Below are 24,155 nucleotides of genomic sequence, written 5' to 3'. Positions count from 1 at the left end.
TTTCATACTGGCCACCAAACCTAATTTTCTCTAAAACAAAAAAAAAATCTGCTTTTCAACTAGCATCATCCTTTTCATTTCATATTACTTTTCTTCATGAATAAAACAAAAAAAATACGCAAAATTTGATTCAATTATTTTCAATGCAAATCATCCATTTTATGATATTTCAAAAAATTTGTGTAAGAGATGTCATAATCTCCTGGAGTCAAATGATCAAGTCACATTTTCTTAAGAGATATCTGTGTGTGCATTGCTTGAAAACATCATCCTTTAGCCTTCGCTATACCAATAGATTGGCCCAATCATGTTCTTGAGCCCAAACGATAAACACCAAGTTTTACACTAGGGCAGATTTTCCGTCACCTCCATTGGCTTTCATTTGGGAGATCCTGAAATCCGTTGTGAAAAAAAAAGAAGGACAAAAAAAAATGAAAAAGAATGAAAAATGACTCTGTTGAGATCATTTAGTCTTTGTCTCTTAATTCATCTTTTGAAAATAAAACAACCAAAATTTGAAATGATGTGTGGCCATCTTTCTTCATCCAAAAAAAAAACAAAAAACAAAATATATCCTTTGATACCAAATTTGAGCCAATAAGAAATTTCTTTTCAAAATTTACCCAAAAAAAAGTTACCATCACAGTAGAAGTCAACTCAAATTGCAAGAAAAACACACTTAGTGATCAAACGAAGAGAATTCATCAAAAGTGAAGCAAAAACAGAAAGAATCACAAAGTGATGACAAACAAAGAGTGAAATTTGCAAATTAGCAAAGAAAGTTAACAGTGTTGACGAATGACTGATACAAGGTGCAGATGGTAACTCTTGTTTCAAATAACCCACAAAAATTTATTTGGGCCTTCATATCTTTTCTTTTAATACCCTTCAGCTCAAGCCACATTACAAGCCCAATAAAAGTCCACGCGGATTGAATAATGGTTGCTTAAATTTTCATAAAGCTTAATTTTGAGACAAGACAAAATGACTAACAATGCAGTAAAAAAAATGATGAAAAATAAATGTCCTCGGATGAAGGGAACTCCCTTTTGATTGAGATTATACAAAGGAAAATCAAGCCATTTGGGGCAATCCTTTCAAACCAATCATTTCCATATCCATCACAAATTCATATCCCATTCAAACTCTTCCCCCGATTCCCAAACTAGGGGGCAACTTTGGGAAACTTTGTGAGTTTCATATGTTTTGGCCCATTCAAAATATTGGGTGTCTTTGTTAATCTTTCATCTGAATATTCAAAGCTCATACAAAGACTGGAGCATCCATTGTCGGGCCTCGCATGATCTTGGTCCGCCCTGAACTTCAAAGCTCGCACAAAGGCTGGGGCATCCCTTGTTGGGCCTTGCCTGATCCTGATTCGCCCCAAATTTTCATAAATCCATCACCACCAAAATTGGGGCAATTTGTAAATCTCACATGATATTCTCACTCCCTGATTCATGACTTATTCCCTCACAATTCCCAGATACATTGGTCCATACCTATCTTTTTACCATGCCCTCAAACTGGGCAACTTTTGAGTATCTACGACTTCACGTTGACATTTGTAACTGTTTTAAGGAGTAAGAGGCCCAAGTAGCCAACCCGGTACTCTCCACATCCTTCCAAACATCCTCCATACATTTGTCTCAACCCTTGATATCAGGCATGCATACACTGATGTTTCAAAAGAAAATGTTGAACGCACAAGTTTGAACATTTGACTTTAGAATTTGACATCCATCGTAAAAAAAAATGAAGGTCTAAATCTTCATAAATTTGATGATTTCAAAGAAAACAAATTGACTAAATAAAAAAAAAGTGTCATAGTTTCATAATCTTCCAGCAAAACAAAAACAAAAAAAATCACAAGTCAACATCATGTACATATTTTAAAAAAAAAAAAAAAAACTTTGAATTTGTTCTCGTAAATATTTATCAAATCTTCTTCCTTTCAAAAAGACAAAAAAAATCAACATGCATAAAATCTTTCTCCTACAATTTCCAAATTTACATCAACCATGTTTCTCATTTACAAAAAAAAAATATATGGACACTCATTTCTATCTCAAGAAATAAAATATAAAAACAAAAATCAAATCAAAATAAAAAAAATCAAAATAAATTTTTTTTTCAACATCTCAAAATTTCAACAAAATTCAAAATTTTCAAATTCAAAACAATCAAAAAAATTTTACTTTCTGTCATTGATGTCTCGGCCCTCTGTAAGACAATGGTCGAGCACAACAATCAAACTCAAATCATTCACTTATCCATAGGGTTGGTACACCCTCCACGAGGTTTCTACACCTCATGAACTTCATCCATAGGGTTGGTACACCCTCCACGAGGTTTGTACACCTCATTAACTTATCCATAGGGTTGGTACACCCTCCACGAGGTTTCTACACCTCATCAAATTCATCCATAGGGTTGGTACACCCTCCACGAGGTTTGTACACCTCATTCACTTCCATAGGGTTGGTACACCCTCCACGAGGTTTTTATACCTCATCAACTTCATCCATAGGGTTGGTACACCCTCCACGAGGTTATTACACCTCATTCACTTCCACAGGGTTACAACACCCTCCACGAGGTTATGACACCTCATTCACTTCTACAGGGTTACGATCACCCTCCACGAGGTTACGACACCTCATTCACTTCCACAGGGTTACGACACCCTCCACGAGGTTATGACACCTCATTCGCTTCCACAGGGTTACGACACCCTCCACGAGGTTATGACACCTAATTCACTTCTACAGGGTTACGATCACCCTCCACGAGGTTATGACACCTCATTCACTTCCACAGGGTTACGACACCCTCCACGAGGTTATGACACCTCATTCACTTCCATAGGGTTACGACACCCTCCACGAGGTTATGACACCTCATTCACTTCTACAGGGTTACGATCACCCTCCACGAGGTTATGACACCTCATTCACTTCCACAGGGTTACGATCACCCTCCACGAGGTTTCTACACCTCATCAACTTCATCCATAGGGTTGGTACACCCTCCACGAGGTTACGACACCCTCCACGAGGTTATGACACCTCATTCACTTCCACAGGGTTACGACACCCTCCACGAGGTTATGACACCTCATTCACTTCTACAGGGTTACGATCACCCTCCACGAGGTTATGACACCTCATTCACTTCCACAGGGTTACGACACCCTCCACGAGGTTATGACACCTCATTCACTTCTACAGGGTTACGATCACCCTCCACGAGGTTATGACACCTCATTCACTTCCACAGGGTTACGACACCCTCCACGAGGTTATGACACCTCATTCACTTCTACAGGGTTACGATCACCCTCCACGAGGTTTCTACACCTCATCAACTTCATCCATAGGGTTGGTACACCCTCCACGAGGTTACGACACCCTCCACGAGGTTATGACACCTCATTCACTTCCACAGGGTTACGACACCCTCCACGAGGTTATGACACCTCATTCACTTCTACAGGGTTACGATCACCCTCCACGAGGTTATGACACCTCATTCACTTCCACAGGGTTACGACACCCTCCACGAGGTTATGACACCTCATTCACTTCTACAGGGTTACGATTACCCTCCACGAGGTTATGACACCTCATTCACTTCCATAGGGTTACGACACCCTCCACGAGGTTATGACACCTCATTCACTTTCCTGTTGTTCATTGTCCATTTTGAAATCCAGACGAAATTAGTGATCTTTCTTTACTTAGCTTTTACTCCGATAATAAAAAAATATCAAATTTTCATATTATCCAGTAATATCTAAGTAAAGAGGGGCAGCTGTCAACACCCAATTTCGTCCGGATAAATATAATTTATCACAAAAAAAAATAATAATAAAAATAATCAAAAATAAACCAAAATGAAAAAACTATTTATTTTACTTTTTGCACCCCTAAATTTTCTTTTAAACACTTAATCCAATGGCCCAAAATAATCTCACTTTTTTTACTTCCTCACCACCCATCTTTTCTTATCACACCCCATTCTCCACATAACCATCCACCTCACCCTCCACATCATCTACCTTTTTCATTTACTTTTTCCACATCATTTCCATATTAATTTTATATATCAACTTTTCTAATTATTCCACTTACACTTTTTAATTATATCTTCTCCATCAACATTTTTTATTATCCATTTTTCTCCACCTTATTTTTCCACCAACTTTTTATATTATTTCTTTCACTTATTTTCCACATTAACTTTTACTATTCACTATATTTTATTTTACCTACTTTCTCCACCAACTTTTTATATTATTTCTTTCACTTAATTTTCATACCTAATTTCTCCACCACCTTTTTATATTATTTCTTTCACTTAATTTCCATACCTAATTTCTCCACCAACTTTTTATATTATTTCTTTCACTTATTTTCCACATTAACTTTTACTATTCACTATATTTTATTTTACCTACTTTCTCCACCAACTTTTTATATTATTTCTTTCACTTAATTTCCATACCTAATTTCTCCACCACCTTTTTATATTATTTCTTTCACTTAATTTCCATACCTAATTTCTCCACCAACTTTTTATATTATTTCTTTCACTTATTTTCCACATTAACTTTTACTATTCACTATATTTTATTTCACCTAATTTTTCCACAAACTTTTATATTATTTCTTTCACTTATTTTCCACATTAACTTTTTCTATTCATCTTTTTTTTATTATATTTTATTTCATCTAAATTTTCCACCAACTTATTATATTATTTTTATTCATCAACTTTCTTCATCCTTAACTCCATAAATACCTACATTCTCTTCACTTCACACACACACAAAAATTACATAATATCCATCTCTTATCTCTCAAAATCTCTTCATTCCATCCCAAAACTCTACTTCATTTTTCTCTCACATTTTACTATTTCCTAATCCTTCTATACATAGTAAATCCCATACCACATTTCTACTACAAATTCATCTTCTTCACCATCAATCTACCTCTTCTCACAACTTATTACAAGCAAAGTATTGCTTCATCTTTCAAATCTTTAACAAGGTACACATTTTCTTTTCATTCTATTTATACGCATTTTGATCATTTTTTTTAGTTTATAAATTTATCCTATTTTCTACCATAATTTTATCCTATGCTTTTTGATATTTTTACGTCATAGATATTTCAACTCATCTCTCTTTCTTAATAAAAAAAATAAAAAATATAAAACTTTAAAAACATGTAATAATAAATATCGGTATGAGTACTTGTGCGATCGTACGCATCAGCCTAGTACTCGTTACCCAAAATATAAAATAAACAAAAAAAAAACCGTATGAGTGCTCGTGCGATCGTACGCATCAGCCTAGTACTCATTTCGCAAAACAATAAAATATAATAAAAAAGCCGTGTGAGTGCTCATGCGATCGTACGCATCAGCCTAGTACTCATTACGCAAAACAATAAAAAACAAAGAAAAAGCCGTATGAGTGCTCGTGCGATCGTACGCATCAGCCTAGTGCTCATTACGCAAAAAAATCTAAATATTACATCAAAAAAAATACCAAAAAATATAAAAATCTTCAAAAACTAAAAACATCTACATTTTCAAACAACAATCAATATTGCTAGCCAGAACTACGTGATCCTTGATTCTCCATCAAAAGTGGAGATACGTAGGAGCAAGGCTAGTCCTTGTCAGGTTCATTTCCCCAAAAATCCAAAATCATTTCCAAACAAATTTCTCAACAAATCCTTAAACAAAATTTTCAAGCAGTTTCAGAAAGAACTACGGAACCCTGATTTCTCATTCTTAATGAGAATACGTAGGAGCAAGGTCAATCCTTGTCGGGCCCAAAAAACTAAAAAAATACATTTTTGTTTCTTTATAATTTTATTTTAGGGGATAGTTACATATTTTGAAAACCACATCATATTCGCATATTTAGTTAAAGGTACTGCCTTAGGGTAGGCGTTGTAGGGTGCTAATACCTTCCCTACACGTAACCGACTCCCGAACTTAGAATCTCATTTTTGCAGACCATGCCTTATCATTTTATGGTTTTTCCGTAGTTTTCCAGAATAAACTATGGTGGCGACTCCAAATCTTTTTTTTCAAAATCCGTTTTATTTATCTTTTTCGGATCGTCGTCCCGTCGCGATTTTTTCCGGTTGCGACAGTTACTAATGTTGCAGAGTAGTCTTCTTATAATTTCCTGATTGAACACTTGTAATGTTTAATCCTTTCAACTGTTCAAGTTTAAATTTTCAGTTTCTTTTATTTCTCTATATTTGGATGTTAACGTCTTTATTATATAATATTGGTTATTATATAATCGGGATGTTACAAATATCGTTTTATTTTATTATCTTTCTTATTAGAGGAATTTTACACCACCTTAATAATAATATAATTTAGTTTAAAATTTAAGAATTATTTAATATAACTTTACATTTTAATAATTATTAAAATATGATTTATATTATAATAAGACTAATATTAAAAAAATAAAAATAAAAATAATAAATTATATTATAAAATTTGATTTAATATATTCACATGTATTAAATTATATTAAAATATTAAAATAAGTTAAATAATTATTGAATTTTAAATAAAAACAATTTTCTTAAAAAATTTGTTTATGAGATATCAAAATCACTTTTGTTTTTATTTAAAATTTAATCAATATTTAATTTAATTAAAAATTATAATATTATTTTATATTTTTATAATTTAATAACTATTAAAATATGATTTATATTTTTATAATAATTTTATTAAAAAATAAAAATAAGAGTAACCATGAAAATAAAAATAATATTAAAAATGACATTTAATATATTTAAATATATTAAATTATATCAAAATATTAAATTAAATTAAATAATTATTAAAATTTAAATAAAAAATAAAATTTTAAAAACATGTTAATCGAATATAGAGATTCGATAAATTTATGATAAGGATATGGATGATAAATAAAATTTTCTAAAATTTTAATTTTTATTTAAATTTTAATAATTATTTAATTTAATATTTTAATATAATTTAATATATTTAAATATATTAAATGTGATTTTTAATATTATTTTTATTTTCATTATTATTACTCTTATTTTAGTTATTATTATTTTTATTTTTTAATAAAATTATTATGAAAATATAAATCATATTTTAATAATTATTAAAATATAAAATATAATAAATAATGCTATAATTTTTAATTAAATTAAATATTGATTAAATTTTAAATAAAAAACAACTGATTTTGATATCGATAAATAAGTTTTTGAAATTTTTTGTTTTTATTTAAAATTTAATAATTATTTAATTTATTTTAATATTTAAATATAATTTAATATATTTGAATATATTAAATCAAATTTTATATTATTATTATTATTTTATTTATTTTATTTTTATTTTTTTGATATAGTTATTATTATAATATAAATCATATTTTAATAATTATTAAAATATAAAATTATATTAAATAATATTTAAATTTTAAATTAAATTAGAATTATTATTAAGGTGGTGGTGTAGAGTGTCTTTAATAACAAAGAGAAGAAAATAAAAAGATATTTATTAAAATATCTTTAATTAGTTTAAGAAAATAAAATCATATTTATTAAAGTTAAAAATAAAATTTTTGAAAAAGTTGGAGGTACAGATGTTAAAAGGGTAAATTGAAATTTTTGAAGGTACAAGATGAGATGTTAGAGGTGTAAGATGAAACACTCTTTTGTATTTTGTAATGGGCTTATTTACCTTCGGCTTGTGGGCCTCTTACTCACCCTAACACCACGCATACATAGGCACGGACAAATTAAATTAAGAATATAAAATACGTTGAATTATGTAATTTCAATTTAATGGGAAATAATATTACAAATAAATTCATAAAAACAATATGATAAAATGATATCTTATGAATGAATTGATTTTTTACGATAAATTATAAGAAGTATTAAAATTTCTATTATCAGGTAAAATTTATTTAAATTCGTAAAGTTTTCTCTTTTACACATACTATCGTGAAATTTTAAATATATGATTTATTCGTGAGTGTTAGAGAAATGGTGTGTATAAGCTTTTTTCCTGTTTTTCCCAATGCACAAATCAATGTATATCTGACTTTGGTCATCTAAACTTTTTCAAACTAATTAAACCGAAAAGTTGTAAAGTATTTTCTTACGACCTAACTACTTTTCATCTAGTAAATATGATGTCCACGTTGTAATAAATGGCATGCATATGCTGCTGTTAAATTTGAGGATACATGTCTTGCATCTAATCTTTTGAAGATTATTCACTAATATGAATGAGATATTAGTTCAATTTATTAAAAAAAATTAACATCTTTAAGATGATGGATTTATAAATATTTTTATTGCTTAATTTTTTTCATATTAATCCAGCAAATGTGCATAAGTTACTCATTTTTTTTTAAGAATATATTTGAGTTGGTGGTTTATTGTCCTTAATACTCTGTTCACTTGGATGAATTTGAAAGAGATTGATTGAATGGATTTGGAAGAGAGTGATTGAATGGATTTGAAGGTAAATTTTTTGTTGTTTATTTTAGTGGATTTGGAGGTAACTGAGAGTGGATTTGGAAGTAAATTTTTTTAATCTGTCACATCAATTAAATCCTACACTAATTCTCGCAAACTTTACTTCCAAATTCACTTTCACTTACCTCCAAAATCACTCAAATAAACAACAAAAAATTTACCTTCAAATTCATTCAATTACTTTTCCCCAAATCTATTCAAGTGAACAAAGCCTAAGAGAAGGTATCATGGAAAGAAAGTTGATATCAAACAAGTAAATATTTTTTTTCTTTTTTGTTGAGACGAGTTAATGGAGTAAGTTTTATATTCGTTAAGAACATAGTTTGTTTTTTAGAAATTTACCTTCTTCACATAGAGTGAGGATAAGGTGGGACATTATTAGAGAATATATATTAGAGAATATTATATTCTTAAAAGTTGATTTTAAGTTTATTTCAATTTCATAAAATTAATTTTTAATATGAGATTTGCAGTAAGTTATATTTTCTAAATTCGTCTAATATTTACTCGATGTAGAATCTTCAACACATCCGCTTACTCTTAAGTATATACGTTTCAAATGTGGAACTAAACATTAAATAGCAGTTCAATAGTCGATGACACGATAGATCAAACTAATAATAAATATCATTATGATAGACTTTAGGTAACTCTAATTTCCTCTTAAGGAATAAACTTTAAGTATAACTCAATCGTACAAATCAATTTTTTAAGATTGATGAGACTTAAAGTGCATTTCCCAATATGATATCAGATATATCTAAAACTTATCATAACATGATTTATTGTTTGTTGGACCTCTTGTATCACATATTATCGAAATATTTATTAACATTTCCTTTATGCTCAACATGTATATAACTCAAAAGAATGTATTGAAAATTTTACATTAATTAGACATAAAATGAATATACAATAGGTATAATGATTTTGAAATAGTAAGTTAAGTTTAAATTTTACTTTTACAAAATATATATTAAATTTTTAATTTTAAAATATCAAGACTGAAATAATACGTGTAAATACTTTAAGATGGAAAATGAATAAAAAATAAGATAAAAATTTGTAACTAAAATTTAATAACAAGAACAAGAAATAAAAACTCGAGTAAATAGAATCCAAGTTCTATTCGATGAATGTTCAAAAACTCTCTGCCTACAACTTGGGAAAGGAAACATGGGCCTTACAATTACATGGACTCATAGAACAATGATGTTGGGCCATGATACTGGGCTTCTCACCATGGCTTTAGATACAACAAAATTCACACACTGAATGAAATTAAACCCTCTCGCGTGTTGAACGCAAGGTAAAAAGAAAAATTAAAAGAACATACTAAGTGGTTGAATAAAATATTCTTAAAATACCTTTTAATAAATTTAAATTTCTATTTGTTATGACTTTTTTTATTTTTATGATATCAATCATATAATTTTTTAAAGGGAAAAAAAATCTCAATTGAAGCATGTTATTATTAAATTGATTTTTTCCTCAATTAGCATGAAGAACGTAGTTTAAAGAATGAATTTCATTTTTAAATGTTAATGAGAAAATTAAATGAAGTTAACCAAATCACACTCTCTTTGAATAAACAAGCCTAAGAACATAGATAATTAGTTGTCTTCCTTCGTCTGTGAATTTGACAGGGTTCGTATTTCTCAACAACTTTGTCTCCCCCAGACACTATGAGTACATGTTTATTTTAGGATATTGATAACACATGGATTACATAATTATTTTTAATTGAGAATCGTATGAGAATATATTAAAAGTTATAGAAAGAAGCATTTTTTTTTACGTATTTTAATTAGCAAACATTTAATTTTTTATCAGCATTTCAACGTTATTGATTAAATGTTTTATTTTATTACTGCGATACTAATATCGCTGCAATTTGGACATGAAATGACAAATGAACATGTAATTTCAGTTTTTTTTTTTTGTCAAACATCGATCCTAACCATTGGTCAAAATCTCCTATTTTTGTCTTTGTTACGTCTATGTGGTGCCAGAAAAGCGTAGGGCAGTGGGAACAGCCCAAAGAACTTAAATTGGGGGACCTGTCCTACATACAGATGCATTATAGGGATAATAAAAGATCACGTGCCGTGGATATCAGTTAAAATAATCTTACGATAACTTACTTTTTAATATTTTAATAAAAAAATATATTAGATAATGGAACACTTTCATGATCGTCATCAATGTAATTACCAGTAAACGTCAGTGTCATTTAAAATAAGAGTGATTTATATAAATATAAATAAGTAAAATAATAAAAATAATGATATTTAACAACATATATTTTATAACATTTTAAAATCGTGTCATTATTTGATTAGTTTATGTTAATATTTATAATTATTATTATTAATTGTTAAATAATTTTGGACCAATCACAAAATAATACATAAACGATATTAAAATGTTATTAAATATTATTATTTAAATAATAATAACCAAACTATTGGGTTAATGAAAAATTAAATGATAAATATTTAATTAAAAATATTAAAACTTTAAATATAACAAAAAAAAATGTTAAGAATCTAACTAAAAATAACTAAATGTTAAAATTATCTAAAACTTAATAAAAATCCCTTCTTATTATCTTTCAGATATTTACTAAATAAATTAACTGATTTTTTTCTGTGATTAGTTAGCATATTAGCTAATATCATTTAAAAATAATTCTTTTACACATAAAATAGGGGCATAGCATCACTCGAGCCGGGTGCTCTCAAACTTTTCAAAATTATGTGTATTATAATAAAAATTTATGAAAAATAAACAGGTAGATTTTTTTTTATAAAATATATGTTTAATGTAACATCCCGATTATATAATAATCAATATTATATAATAATCAATATTATATAATAAGGACGTTAACATTCAAATATAGAGAACAGTCAGAATTTTGACGTGTAATTAAATGTAATAAATTACAGTCATCCAAATAAAAGGAGTAAGAATTTAAACTTAAACAATTGAAAGGATTAAACACTACAAGTGTTTAATCAAGAAATTCTAAGAAGATTACTCCGCAATATCAACAACCTCCAGCTATTGCTCCAAGGGAAACTCCGCGACAACATCTGCTCCCATCCAAGTGGATGATCATCGCCAAAGAAACGTACCCAAACAGCACATAACAAAAACAATGCAAGGGTGAGCTAGATATAAAAACATGTTATACAGATAGAACAGTTAAATTCAATGTTTTCATACTTAGATTCGTATAAAAGAACAATTAGAGCAAATTCATTAAACCATAATTCCACCCACTCATACAACATGCAAAAGTCATCCAAACATGGTAAACCAACATTACAATACTTGTTACTTTATACCCCGACTTGTTACTTTATAGACCGACTCGTTACTTCATAGACAGACTCGTCCGGACTAGAATGAATTTTGTGTAGCTTCGATGTTCGTGCACCCGGGTGATGTAGTAACTGGAACTCTCATCAGCTGCCACCCGAGGTTAGTCCTATCTGTCCAGATACCCTAGGACTAGGACCTCCTGTCGTTCCCACACATGACGTACCCCCTCTACGTGAGGACGAGTACTCACGGAACATCAGGATGAACAACCGGCTAAGCTTCCCACATTCATTCTTTACAACTCTCAATAATCAAATTCTGAGTCGTTCCTCCTTGGAACGCTCATTTAATCATTCATACTTTCATTTCATCTCATATATAGTTCATCATTCACTTTTGATCATATATTCATAAATTGTAACCGAAATATTTAAATAACATAACTTACTGTTACATTGAACCTTAACCCCAATTATGAATAATCAGATACTACCATATTATCCCGACAATTCCAACATATTTCATACATTCACATAATTCATGTCATAGATAATATTCCAAACATTGGTACACATAATTCAATCTAAAAGCAAAGGAACTTAAAATTCAACATATTTGTAAAATACTATTTGGACGAGTACTATTCACTGATACTATTGGACGAACGCTCACTCAATTAAGGACGAACGCTCAACATGTAACCGAACACTCAACAATTTGGACGAACGCTCCACTATTGGACGAACGCTCCACTATTGGACGAACGCTCATATATTCGGACGAACGCTCACTCACTGTTTGGACGAACGCTCGATGTTGATCATTTTGGACGAACGCTCGGTTTGGACAAATGGACGAACGCTCACAGATGAAATCAAGGACGAACGCTAAAAATTGAACTAAGGACGAACGCTCACTCACACTCGCTCAAAGGCCGAACGCTCAACACTGAATTTAAGGCCGAACGCTTGGTCGAGCCATTTGGACGAACGTTCACAAGTTGAAGTCATGGACGAACGCTCTGAAGTCATGGACGAACGCTCACTCACAAAAGCAGGCCGAACGCTTAACTGAGAACCAAGGGCCGAACGCTTGATAGAGTCATTTGGACGAACGTCCAATGTGGCTCAATACGGACGAACGTCCAATTTGAGTCAAATTGGACGAACGCGCTCCGCAGCATCGCGCGCTCAGGCGCGACAGATGCAGAATGCAGAATTCTGCAGAATGCAGAATTCTGCAGATTTGAGGTCATAACCTCTCTTACCATTTTCAACCCTTTTTAATTAACTTCTAACACCCTTAATTCATGTTTTATACTAGATTGGACTTACCTAATTGATTATAATCGTTCCTTATTCAATTCTTAAGGGATTCATACTCAAATTCAACCATAAAACACCAATTTTCATAACTTTGATATTCAAAATCCAATTCTACCACTTTACACCTATTTTGATCAATTTGATGGTTCTAACAAGTCATAATACAGTGGGTGAAACTGTTCCAAATGCTCAATAACACTCTAGACTCCAAATACTCAAAATCACTACCTCACTTCCTCTCCAAATGACTAAAAAGCTAAGAAATTCCAACTTTCTTCAATTCTAAAACATACACGATTACATACATGAATCAACACATCAATTTCAGTCCAACCATACATACAACCACAATTTTCCAGCATCCTACTCATGCAACAACTATCCACATCCAGAAAATCCAACTCCCCTTACCTCTTGAAGACCTCCTAGCAAATCTTGAACCAATCTTTGCACTGTGTTCCTCTTCCCTCTGCTGTTCCAGTCCTCTGCTACAGTGCCAGCTCTCCCTTTCCAGATTTTGCAGCAAGCCTATTGCTCCTCCAGATGCAGCACCGAACACCCCTCTCAGAGATATGGCAGCAAGAATTCTACTCTTCCCGAAGTTCAGAACCAACACCCCATGAATCCATGGCTTCTTACTTTTAAGGGAAAACAAATAAATTGGACCCTCCACTGCTGGAAGAACCACAACCGTTCCCTTCTACTCCTTGGTGCAGTGTCCATTAACGAAGGAGATGATGGTGTCTCCCTTAGTGGCTGAAGCACTCCAAAGTGGGAAGACCGACTACCCATTTTGATGCTGCCGAAAGAATGGAGCCCCCACCACTTACAGTTGCACCATCTGCTGTTAGATAACCGCCCCTCCCTCTTCCAGAAACGTGTAGCCACCCACATGAGGCCCACCTCCACCACAATTCTTTTCCAAAGAATATACGGTCCTTACATTTAACATTCATAAATAGTAAAATGTAAAATTGAATATAATAAAAAATAAAATTATTAAGATATATTTTTTCTATTTTCTTTTTCTTCTCCTTTTAATTTGGCTTTTATGTTTGTCTTTCACTCTCACATACGTTATTTTTTTATTACGAGGAAAAAAAGAAATTTAAATATACACTTATTATTTTACTTTCATTTCTTATATCATATTCTTAAAGAAAAAAATAATAATTTTTCTTTGTTTTCCTTGACAGTGAAATATTATTTTTATAATATAGTGTTTTTTTTTTCATCTCATAAGTTTATTATATAATAACTTTTGAATGAATATAATAGGAAAATTTAATTATTATGTATTTTTTTATTTTAATTTTTATAATTTATTTTTTAAAACTTTAACCTTTTTAAATAAAATAACTAAATTTATTTTTTAAAAATGATAAAAGAAACGTTATAAGTGAATATGAAAACAAAATAACCTCAATTTCTTCATCTATGAAATAAGATATTAATGATTCAATTATTTAATTAGAGAATATTTAATAATAATATGTGGAGTAATACAAAAAAATATCTTTAAATATGGAATCTAATTAATCAAAGTGATGAATTAGAAAAAATTATTTAAAATATATTATATACAATTTAAATATATAAATTTTAAATATATTATTTTAATACCTTTAAAATTATTGATCAAGAATTACAAATAAAAATGTAATCTTAAAATGCTGTCTAAAAATATAATTATATAATGATATATAAGTATAATAAAATCAGTCATTGAAAAAGTAATTTTAAATAAGTTACACTGCAAAATATAAATTTAAATAAAATTATTTTTTCAAATCAATTTTAATTTCATAATATGGACCAAAAAATGTAAATTATGGAATTAAATTATAAAAAAAAAACTGTTAATGATTTTTTATCAATAATTTTACTTTAATTATTTCATTATAAAAAGTACATAAATAAAATTTACTGATGAATAAATTATTATAATATTTATTTCTCAAATAAATGAGTAATTAAAATATTTATACTTGTCATATAATAAATATCCTTGTTTTATGTAGGATCTATCATGGATTTACGTGGAGGTATTTACTTTTGAGTTTTTTTTGTTGTAGTCCAAATACAAACATCAATGTCAGCAACATTTTTTTAGTTTTTCACATTTCTTTTTACTTTAAATATTATCTTTATATAATATTCTTCAATGAAAAAAGTATTCTTTAATGTAACGGAAAAAACAAGAAATAATATTTGTATTTTATTTAATAGGATTTGAAAATGAAAAATACATTACTAAAATAAATAAATAAAAAAATCACATTTTAAAGTATACTATGAAATATACGTAGCTATGATAATTACGTCCAGACTATAAGTTAGTGGTAAAATTTAATATATTTTTTAAGACTACCTAACATTATATTAATTGGTATTTTAATGTGATACACATTACTCATGAAAATAAAGACATACTAAATGAATGTAGTAGTTTAGTGGCAATTATTAACATAATAAGTTTATTAGTACTATTTAAGTGAGTATTTATAACTACCAACAAGTTTTTGATAAAAAAGTATATAATGAATGGTTATTTGTCAGGGTAATATATATCTGAATTAAAAAGATTCAGCAATAAATACTTGTTGCCATTTTTAGTACTTGATAAAGTAATTAAAAGATAAAAATGTATGAGGCAATATTTGAGAAAAACATTAATTGATGAAAAGTGGAACATTATATTTGATCCTTGAATGTATGAGATGCAGAAGAAAGAGAGAAGAAGAGATGTGACAAACATTATAATAACTACTGTGGTGTCTGCAATAATAAATGAAGTCAAAGAAGGTAATGAGATGGAACAATACTAAAAAGACAGATCTTGTGGGCAACCACACAACACAAATAATCAATCACTCCAGCTACTACTTCGACTTCTCATAATACATGTACTTTTCCCACCATAAAAAACCAACTTTTTTTTAACCTTAATATAAATTTAAATCTTATATTAAGTAAAAATAAAAAAACTTGAACATCAAATAACATAAAAAATTTATAAAATTATTATTTTAATATTTTAGATTAAAAATGATATTATTATGTTTTATAATTTAGTTCTTATTTTATTGATATTATATTTTTTTTCAGTGTAGTTAATTAAAATGTCTAAATGCAGAACTTTTGAATGATCACCAGCCATTTTTTTATCTAAGAAAAAATGTGAGATGTTTGACATGATATTTCCAAATGCAAACTGTCAAATAAGAATCTTATAAGAATATTTAGAGGGAGAGCTTGGGCAAATATTCAAAACAAACAACTGCGAGAAAATGCAGAAAATAACAGTTTTCATTCATCTTGTTTTCTGACACACCTTTTTCCTAATACACTCACCATTAATCAAAATTATAAAAAATCATAATATTTTATCATTTTCATTTTATTCACAGCTTTTCACTGAATATGTATTCTAAAAATGTTAAATTTAGGTATAAGGAGATACCAACAACATATATGGAGTGAATTTAATTGTTTTTATCTGGTTTCTGGTTGCATAAATGCAGAACGTAAAAATAACTAAAATTGTATATTTTAAGAGTTAGATAATTAAATTCATCAATTTAAAAATAAGCAATAAAATTTAGAAAAAATAAAAGAAAAATAATTTTCCCTCAAAAATTGATTGAAATTATTCACGTCGTAGGGTACTGTGCATGTCGTAGCAATCCCTATCCTGTATGAGTTTTGATAGATTTTTGGGTAAAGTTGTTTGTCGTTTTGGGAGAGATTCATCTTTCTTTAACCATTCATCTTTTTCCTTCGTTTCTCAATTTCAGTACTTTCAAATAATTTGAACTTGAAAGCCGCATTGAAGGGCTTTATCTTGTGTTCTATCGTGTTGGATTTATCTTGCACATAGTACCACACAAAAATTGATGTATAGATTTTGTCCCATGCTTATGGTGTCTCCGTTGTCCACAGCTTCTCTGGTTTCAATTCCATGTTCCAATCCTCAATTCTCCAATCATACACCAATAATCACTACCAATTCAAGTTATATTACGTATTTTCTTTCCATGCACAACTAATGCTTTATTTTTTTATAATTAATCTCCGTTTTTTATTATTAATTTAAATATTTTATTATTATTCCATTTTTTATTGATATCTTTAAATATTTATTCTTCATTTAACTTATATTAAATTAGTTTGTTAAAGATTTTCTTAGAACTCAATTTTAGATAAATAAAGTTTATTCTTTTCCTTATCGTAGCTTGATATCATAGTATTTATGTCATTTAATGTAGGAATATCGTTTCCGGGACTATAACATATGCGTTTCTAAATAGTGTCTCAAGAGTTGTGTTACACATTAATCTCATTTACGCACATATGTTATTGTGTGAGTTGTCCACATTTGTGTTTTTGTGATGTGCATAATTTATTTCATCTGTTTAAAAACTAAATTATTAGTTATTTAAAATAATTATTAGTTATATATATATACACACACACATGTAAATAGAAATCATGTGTAATATCAATTTCAATATATTTATAAATATGATTTAAGTTAATTATTTTGTGGAGGCTATTTCTTAACAAAATATATATATATATATATATATATATATATATTTAAATGATGTTGCTGTATTTAGTAGCCCACTTTTCAATATATTTTTTATGTTCTTCTTAGTATTTAGACACTATTTACAAACTTACTTACAAATATTTCAAACAGGTAAATGGTACGTTACATTCAATGACATGAATAGTACAATGTAAAACCAAGATGAGAAAAACTTACACTCTCTGCATAGCCAAAAAAACGGATTTAGAGGAGTCGCTTTAACCAACTACTTAAATAAAAAATTCTACCAACAAAATTTGTAAGCAAATCCAATTTAACAAATTAAAGAGCGTATTATTTCAAATCTTCATTTAGTTTAACACTAAATAATAACTTATTCCTACAAAATAAATTTTAAAACTAAGATTATTAGGTTAAAAGAAATAAGGTAGCATAAATTAAATTTCAACTTGGCAGCTTTGTTGAAAAATAATAGCCATGTAGTCTATCAAAATAGCATATAAATCATTCCATGTTTGCATGTTTAAGGAATCGTTTGATTATTTTCTTTTTCAGAAAATTAATTGAATTGAATTTTTTTTTCCAACGACCTGATTGACTGTATGCTTTTTTTTTTTGTTTTATTTCTTGTAAAGGTGTGGAATCATGAGATTATTTACCCGTCAGAAAATAAAATATTTGAATAAAAAGTGTCACCTTTTTTTTATCATTTATTTATTTATCTTGTGTCAATGAGATCCTCTACCAGCCATTTGAATTTTTGATAATTTTTCATTCACAAACTACTTAATAATATCTTTTCTGGGACCACATGAATGTTCAGTTAGACCTAACCAAAGAACCTCATCCTTAGTACAACCGTGAGCCTCTTCCCACCATCGTGGTTTTGGATTCAGAATGAAAAAACATTTTATTTATAAGGGGACCCTCGTCTCTCTCGCTCTCTGGTCCAGAAAAAAGTAGTTTAATATAATAAGTCTTAATGGAAATTTGAAGGAGATATAATACAATGCACGAATTTTTCACACATAGCACACATTCACTTTATTTTTGCCAAAATAGCATACTGTTGTGTAGTGTTACTCTCGAAAAAGTATGCCAATGTAAAGTTTCTTGCATGAGTCTTCAGAGAAATTGTGGCACGACAGATTCTTATGGTTGCTAGCAAGGCATCCCTAGCAAAGGTTTATGTGAATCTCCAACGAGACAAATAACTGGTCAATCTTCCTAAATAAATTACTACACTTTATTGTAGGAGGTGAAATATGACAACTCGACGCATAACAAAACTAATATTTAATAGAGCATCACGTGGTAAACCTTCGCCTAGCTCTTTCTGCAAGGTGAAACTAAAATTCAATGGCTACAATTCTCTTGGGATTATATCAGGGCCAGCTACCATGTTTCAAGCAGTGTGGTCCGTTTCCAGAATGATTGAACGTTTACGCTAAAGATAATATACATATAAATTGATCACAAGATTTATCTTTTTTAGTTATCCCCAACCTACCTCTTATGTTATTTAAACGGGGAAATTCTTCTATCCTTTTTGTCTTCTGGGAAAATGAAAAGGCTAAAGCTAAAACACGTATTATGATTCACTCCGATTTTCTCGAAACATGTTAACTTCTTCAAATAAGCTAATCCAAAACCTGATTGATAGACTCACAGTCACAGCTCAGGCTCACAATTCATACTGAGGCAATTCTCTCAGGATTCACCACTGTTCAATACCCCAACCAGTTTGCATCGTTGTGTCCCTTTCACACTCCCTATTATTGATCCCCTCAATGAACAGGGTAATCCCTTGAACCCTCCCCAGCGTACGCCAGCACAACGACGGCTGTAACAAAGATTAAAAGCAGTACTGCATGATGAGGACAATGACTTTATAAGAAAATACCCCCACCAATCCTACTGTACAAAAACCTTTAAAAAACCCAGACACTAACAGAAAGTAAACGAATAAGCTATCACAAACCAAGGGAACTATAATTAAACACTAAATAGAATTTCAGATGCTAAGAAGATCGGCTGGTGGAGATTGAGAAGGATTCTGATGATCTTTAGAGGCTGTGGATGGAGATTCTAAAGCATTGGATGATGTCAGAGAGGATTCTGTTAAGTCCTCCTGTTTAGAACCAGGTGGCTTTGGAAGCTCTGTTAGCATTTGGACTACTTCACGCATAGTTGGTCTCTCTACAGCCTGTTCTTCAACACATAGCATGGCTACATAGAAAACATGCATCACTTCGTGGAGGGGAACCGAAGAAAGCCTAGGATCAAGAACTTTAAGAACTTCTTCCTTGCTAGAGTCCGTCATTTTCCTTGTCCATTGCACAATGTCTACACCGTCACCAAATTCCCCAACAGGTTTCCTGCCAGTTACAAGTTCTAAAAGAACCACGCCAAAACTGTACACGTCGCTTTTTTCATCAACTTTCAATGTGTAGGCATACTCTGCAATCAAACATCAATAAGGAATCATGAACTGAAATGAAGCAGGCTAATTAATAAACTATAAGTACCAACCAAACATGAAACAGGTATCACAAGCAAAATAAAGCAGGCCACATTGATTAGAAACCAAGTAAAAGAAAGGCAGTACGTGAAAATTTGTATATAGTTCTATAAATCTGGTATTTTGCCCATAACCATCAGTTTTCTGTTGCGAATGATTCCAACCTATGACTACAGTGTTATCTACTTCATAGGTGTGGAGAGCGGGCTATGGAAAACAATCAAATTCAAACCAAGCAGAGCTACCTACCATTTACTTTCAGTACTTTGGCTTAGAAATAAATAGACTAAATAAATAAGCACACCAATCAAGTGATCATTTAGGTATGATAGAAAATCAAAGTGAAGAAAAACCACGCGGCAATGTTAATTAATTTAGGCGCATCACCTGAATATCAACAGTCAACACCTAAACATGATGATAGTCAGTGAGTCAAATTCTCAACAATAATTGAAAGTACAAACAGTAATGATCGGGCGGGAAAACATGTTGCCACATCCATGTAGTAATGCATTAATTATGACAAAATTGAACAGTACCCGGAGCTATGTATCCATATGAACCAGCAATAGCAGACATGCATTCAGATGTTCCAGAATCTTGCAGGAACTTGGCTAGCCCAAAATCAGCAACATGGGCTTCATGATTAGAATCAAGAAGGATGTTGTTTGACTTCACATCACGGTGAACAATGAGCGGAGAACAATCATGGTGCAGATAGCAAAGCCCTTTGGCAGCTTCCACGGCAATTTTATACCTTATGTCCCAATACAAATGACCTCCCTTCTTTCCATGAAGAACCTCACCCAAGCTTCCATTGGGCATGTACTCATAGACCAAAAGGTTAGTCTCATGATTCGAACAGAAACCCAGCAGTCTAACAATGTGCCTGTGTCGGATTCGACCAAGTGTCTGAATCTCCGCATTGAACCCGTGGTCGTGGGAAGAGCCTCTACTCATAGCGGGAAGCCTTTTCACGGCAACATGATCCCCGTTAGGCATAGCCCCTTTGTAGACAATGCCTGCACCTCCTTTGCCTATAATATTATCCTCCTTCAAGCAATGCAAAACATCATCAACAGTGAAGTCCAAACGTTGGAATGCAGTCAACTTCCATGTACGAGCCTCACTGGCCTTCTTCAGTGATCGAGCCTTAAATATTGCCGCCACAGCAAAAGCAATGGAACATAAAAGCAAACCGACAACAAGTAGAAGCTTCAAGGAAGACGAGAGTCCTTTGGCATGAGGTTGATGTGCACCATTGGCAACCCCATCCTTGCAAGCACCTAAATAGGGACCACAGAGGTCAGGGTTTCCCAGGAAAGACGTGTAGTTGAAGTAGCTGAACTGACCGGTACCAGGCACCAAACCAGACAGATTGTTGTACGAAAAATCAACAGATGTTAAGCTTTGCATCGAGGATATTGAAGAGGGAATGCTACCCACTAAATGATTACTTGAGAGATTAAGGTAATTCAAGATCCTCATTCCAGTAATCTCATTTGGGATCTCTCCGGAAAGCTCATTGCGGCTAAGGTCCAGAAAAGTCAACAACTTACACTGACTGATCTCAGGTGAAATAGGACCCGAGAACTTGTTGCCACTAAAATCAATCTTTGAGAGCTGTTGCAACTTCCCAATCTGAGGAGGTATCCGACCAGAAAACATGTTACCGTCAAGAAGGAGCTTCTGCACGCCGGAGAAGTTACCGATAGAAGGAGGCAAAGACCCAGAAAGCTGATTGTTGGAGAGAGTTATCTGACCAAGATTAACAGCTACAGAGCCCGCCTCCGGCAACTCTCCAGATAGATAATTATCCTGAAGCTCAACCTGGGTCAGTTTGGGAAGTCCAAAAAGCCCTTTCGGAATGGACCCATTTAGAAAGTTCTCTCCCATTCGAATCCGAAGAAGGGATTCACAACTCCCAAGCGATTCCGGAATTGGACCGAACAAGAAATTCTCGAGAGTTATCAAAGTCCGAAGGGTGTTCCCAGAACAGAGATAAGGAGGCAAAGTCCCGGTTAATTTGTTAGAAGAAAGATCAACAACGTTCAGTCTCCCGTTCTTGCCTAAACCCTCAGGAATGCTACCTGTGAAGTTGTTTTCCCACAGTTGCACCACTTCCAGTGACGGAAGGTCCCCTATAAACTCCGGTATTGCTCCATGAAGCTTGTTCCTGAACAGGTTCAGCAGCGTAATATTCTTGAGCTCGCTGAAACTAGCCGGAATCTCGCCAGAGAGCATGTTGTTAGACAAATCCATCGATTTCAGGCTCTTCAGGTTCCCCAGCTCCGGCGCCAGAGGGCCTGTTAGCGCATTCACCTGAAGGAACAGCGTGTCCAGCTTCTGCAGCTTACCCAGCGCCGGTGTAATCTCGCCAGACAAACCACAGTACGCGGCGTCCAGCCTCACCAACTCTGACAAGTTCCCGATCTCCGGCGGAATGCTGTCCACGTAGGTGTTGTAGTAGCCGAGGTAGAGCTCCCGAAGGCTGGTCAGGTTCCCGATCTCGGGCGGTATTTTCCCGCCGAGCTCGTTGCCGGAGACAGCAAGGTACTCGAGGCGCGGCCACTGTCCGTACTCCGGCGGGATCCGGCCGGAGAAGAAGTTCCCGCCGAGATGCAAGTGGCGGAGGTTAAGCATCTGCGCGACGGCCAGAGGGAGTGCGCCGGTCATGTTGTTGTTGTAGAGGTCGAGGACCTCGAGGGTCTGGAGGCGCGAGAGCTCCGAGGGAAAAGTTTGGTTAAAGCCATTGTTGGAGAGGTTGAGGAGGCGGAGGGCAGAGAGGGAGGAGAGAGCCGGAGGGATGGGGCCGGAGAACTTATTTTCGGCGAGCGAGAGATTGGAGAGGAATGTGAGGTGAGCTATGTCGGCGGAGAGAGTCCCGGAGAGGTGGAGTCCGGTGAGGTTGAGAGCGACGACGTGGCGGTGCGCATCGCATGTGACGCCGAGCCAGGAACAGTAAGAGGTGGAGGCATTCCAGGAAGAGAGAACTGGTGGAATGGCATCGGTAATGGCTGAACGAATAGAGCGAAGGGCATTGTACTCTGAGAATGGCAGCGAAAGGGTTTGATGAAGATGGAAAAACAGAAATAGAAAGAGAACACGCATTGGGGTATGGAAGAGAAGAGAAGAGAAGCGAAAAAGTGTAGAAGCTAGAAAGAGAAAGAGTGATATCCCCAAACTCAAACTCTTATCTTAAAGGAGAGGGAATTTTCTCAACATATGAATTCTGATTCAACTCTTTTTACCTTTTTCAAAATATAATTAACGGAGCTGCTGCTGGTGGATCCACCTCCTCACCAACTCTATTCTTTTAATCAACCCATTTTTCTAACCTTAACTTCTCATCTACTATTCTTATACACTTGGAAGTCTGGTCGCAAACTCACCAAAATACTTAGCTATGTGTATCAATACGAATGGGTGGCAGAGATACCGGTTCTATTACTTTATCGTAAAGTATTATTGTTATCTTCATCTCATATTACTTATACTTATGTATTTAATTAATACAATAATTTTCTCTTGATATCGTAACAAATTAGGACAACGTTTACTAGAATGAGTTCATTTATCAATCTTAAGATTGTATACATAGTTTCACAGTAAGCATGAAAATAAGGTAAAACAAATTAACTTCGTATATAAAAGCAATTAATTTTGATAATGATGGTGAAGGTAAATAAAAATTAAGTTGATTTTGAACTCATGAGAATCGTAGATATTAGTTTAGAAATTAGTTTTATATTTGTGCAATATGTTTTTGGAGTGTATATATATATATGTATGTAGATATGTATGTATGTAGATGTGTAAATATATATGTATGTATGGATTTTGATTGGTAA

The 24,155-nt window shown here is 32.1% G+C and overlaps 1 protein-coding gene across 1 annotated transcript; it reads right to left on the bottom strand.

The window, feature by feature from the left end:
* Positions 1–19,390: 19,390 nt before the first annotated feature.
* LOC108335788 (leucine-rich repeat receptor-like serine/threonine-protein kinase BAM1) lies at positions 19,391–23,610 on the bottom strand. Its single transcript, XM_017571942.2, has 2 exons — positions 20,844–23,610; positions 19,391–20,243 (listed from the first exon to the last, which is right to left on the bottom strand). The coding sequence occupies exons 1-2, from the start codon at positions 23,413–23,415 to the stop codon at positions 19,798–19,800; spliced, it is 3,018 nt and encodes a 1,005-aa protein (XP_017427431.1). The 5' UTR covers positions 23,416–23,610; the 3' UTR covers positions 19,391–19,797.
* Between the last annotated feature and the right edge of the window lie 545 nt (positions 23,611–24,155).

The sequence above is a fragment of the Vigna angularis genome, chromosome 10 (assembly GCF_016808095.1).
Source record: "Vigna angularis cultivar LongXiaoDou No.4 chromosome 10, ASM1680809v1, whole genome shotgun sequence".
Taxonomy (NCBI): domain Eukaryota; kingdom Viridiplantae; phylum Streptophyta; class Magnoliopsida; order Fabales; family Fabaceae; genus Vigna; species Vigna angularis.
The sequence above is the reverse complement of the archived record's forward strand: the minus strand, read 5'-3'. Positions and strand labels throughout refer to the sequence as shown.

Coding starts and splice junctions, on each gene's coding strand:
- LOC108335788 (XM_017571942.2), bottom strand. CDS start 23,415: ATGCGTGTTCTCTTTCTATTTCTGTTTTTCCATCTTCATCAAACCCTT. Junction 20,244..20,843: donor ATATGGATACATAGCTCCGG/GTACTGTTCAAT, acceptor GTTTGATTGCAG/AGTATGCCTACACATTGAAA.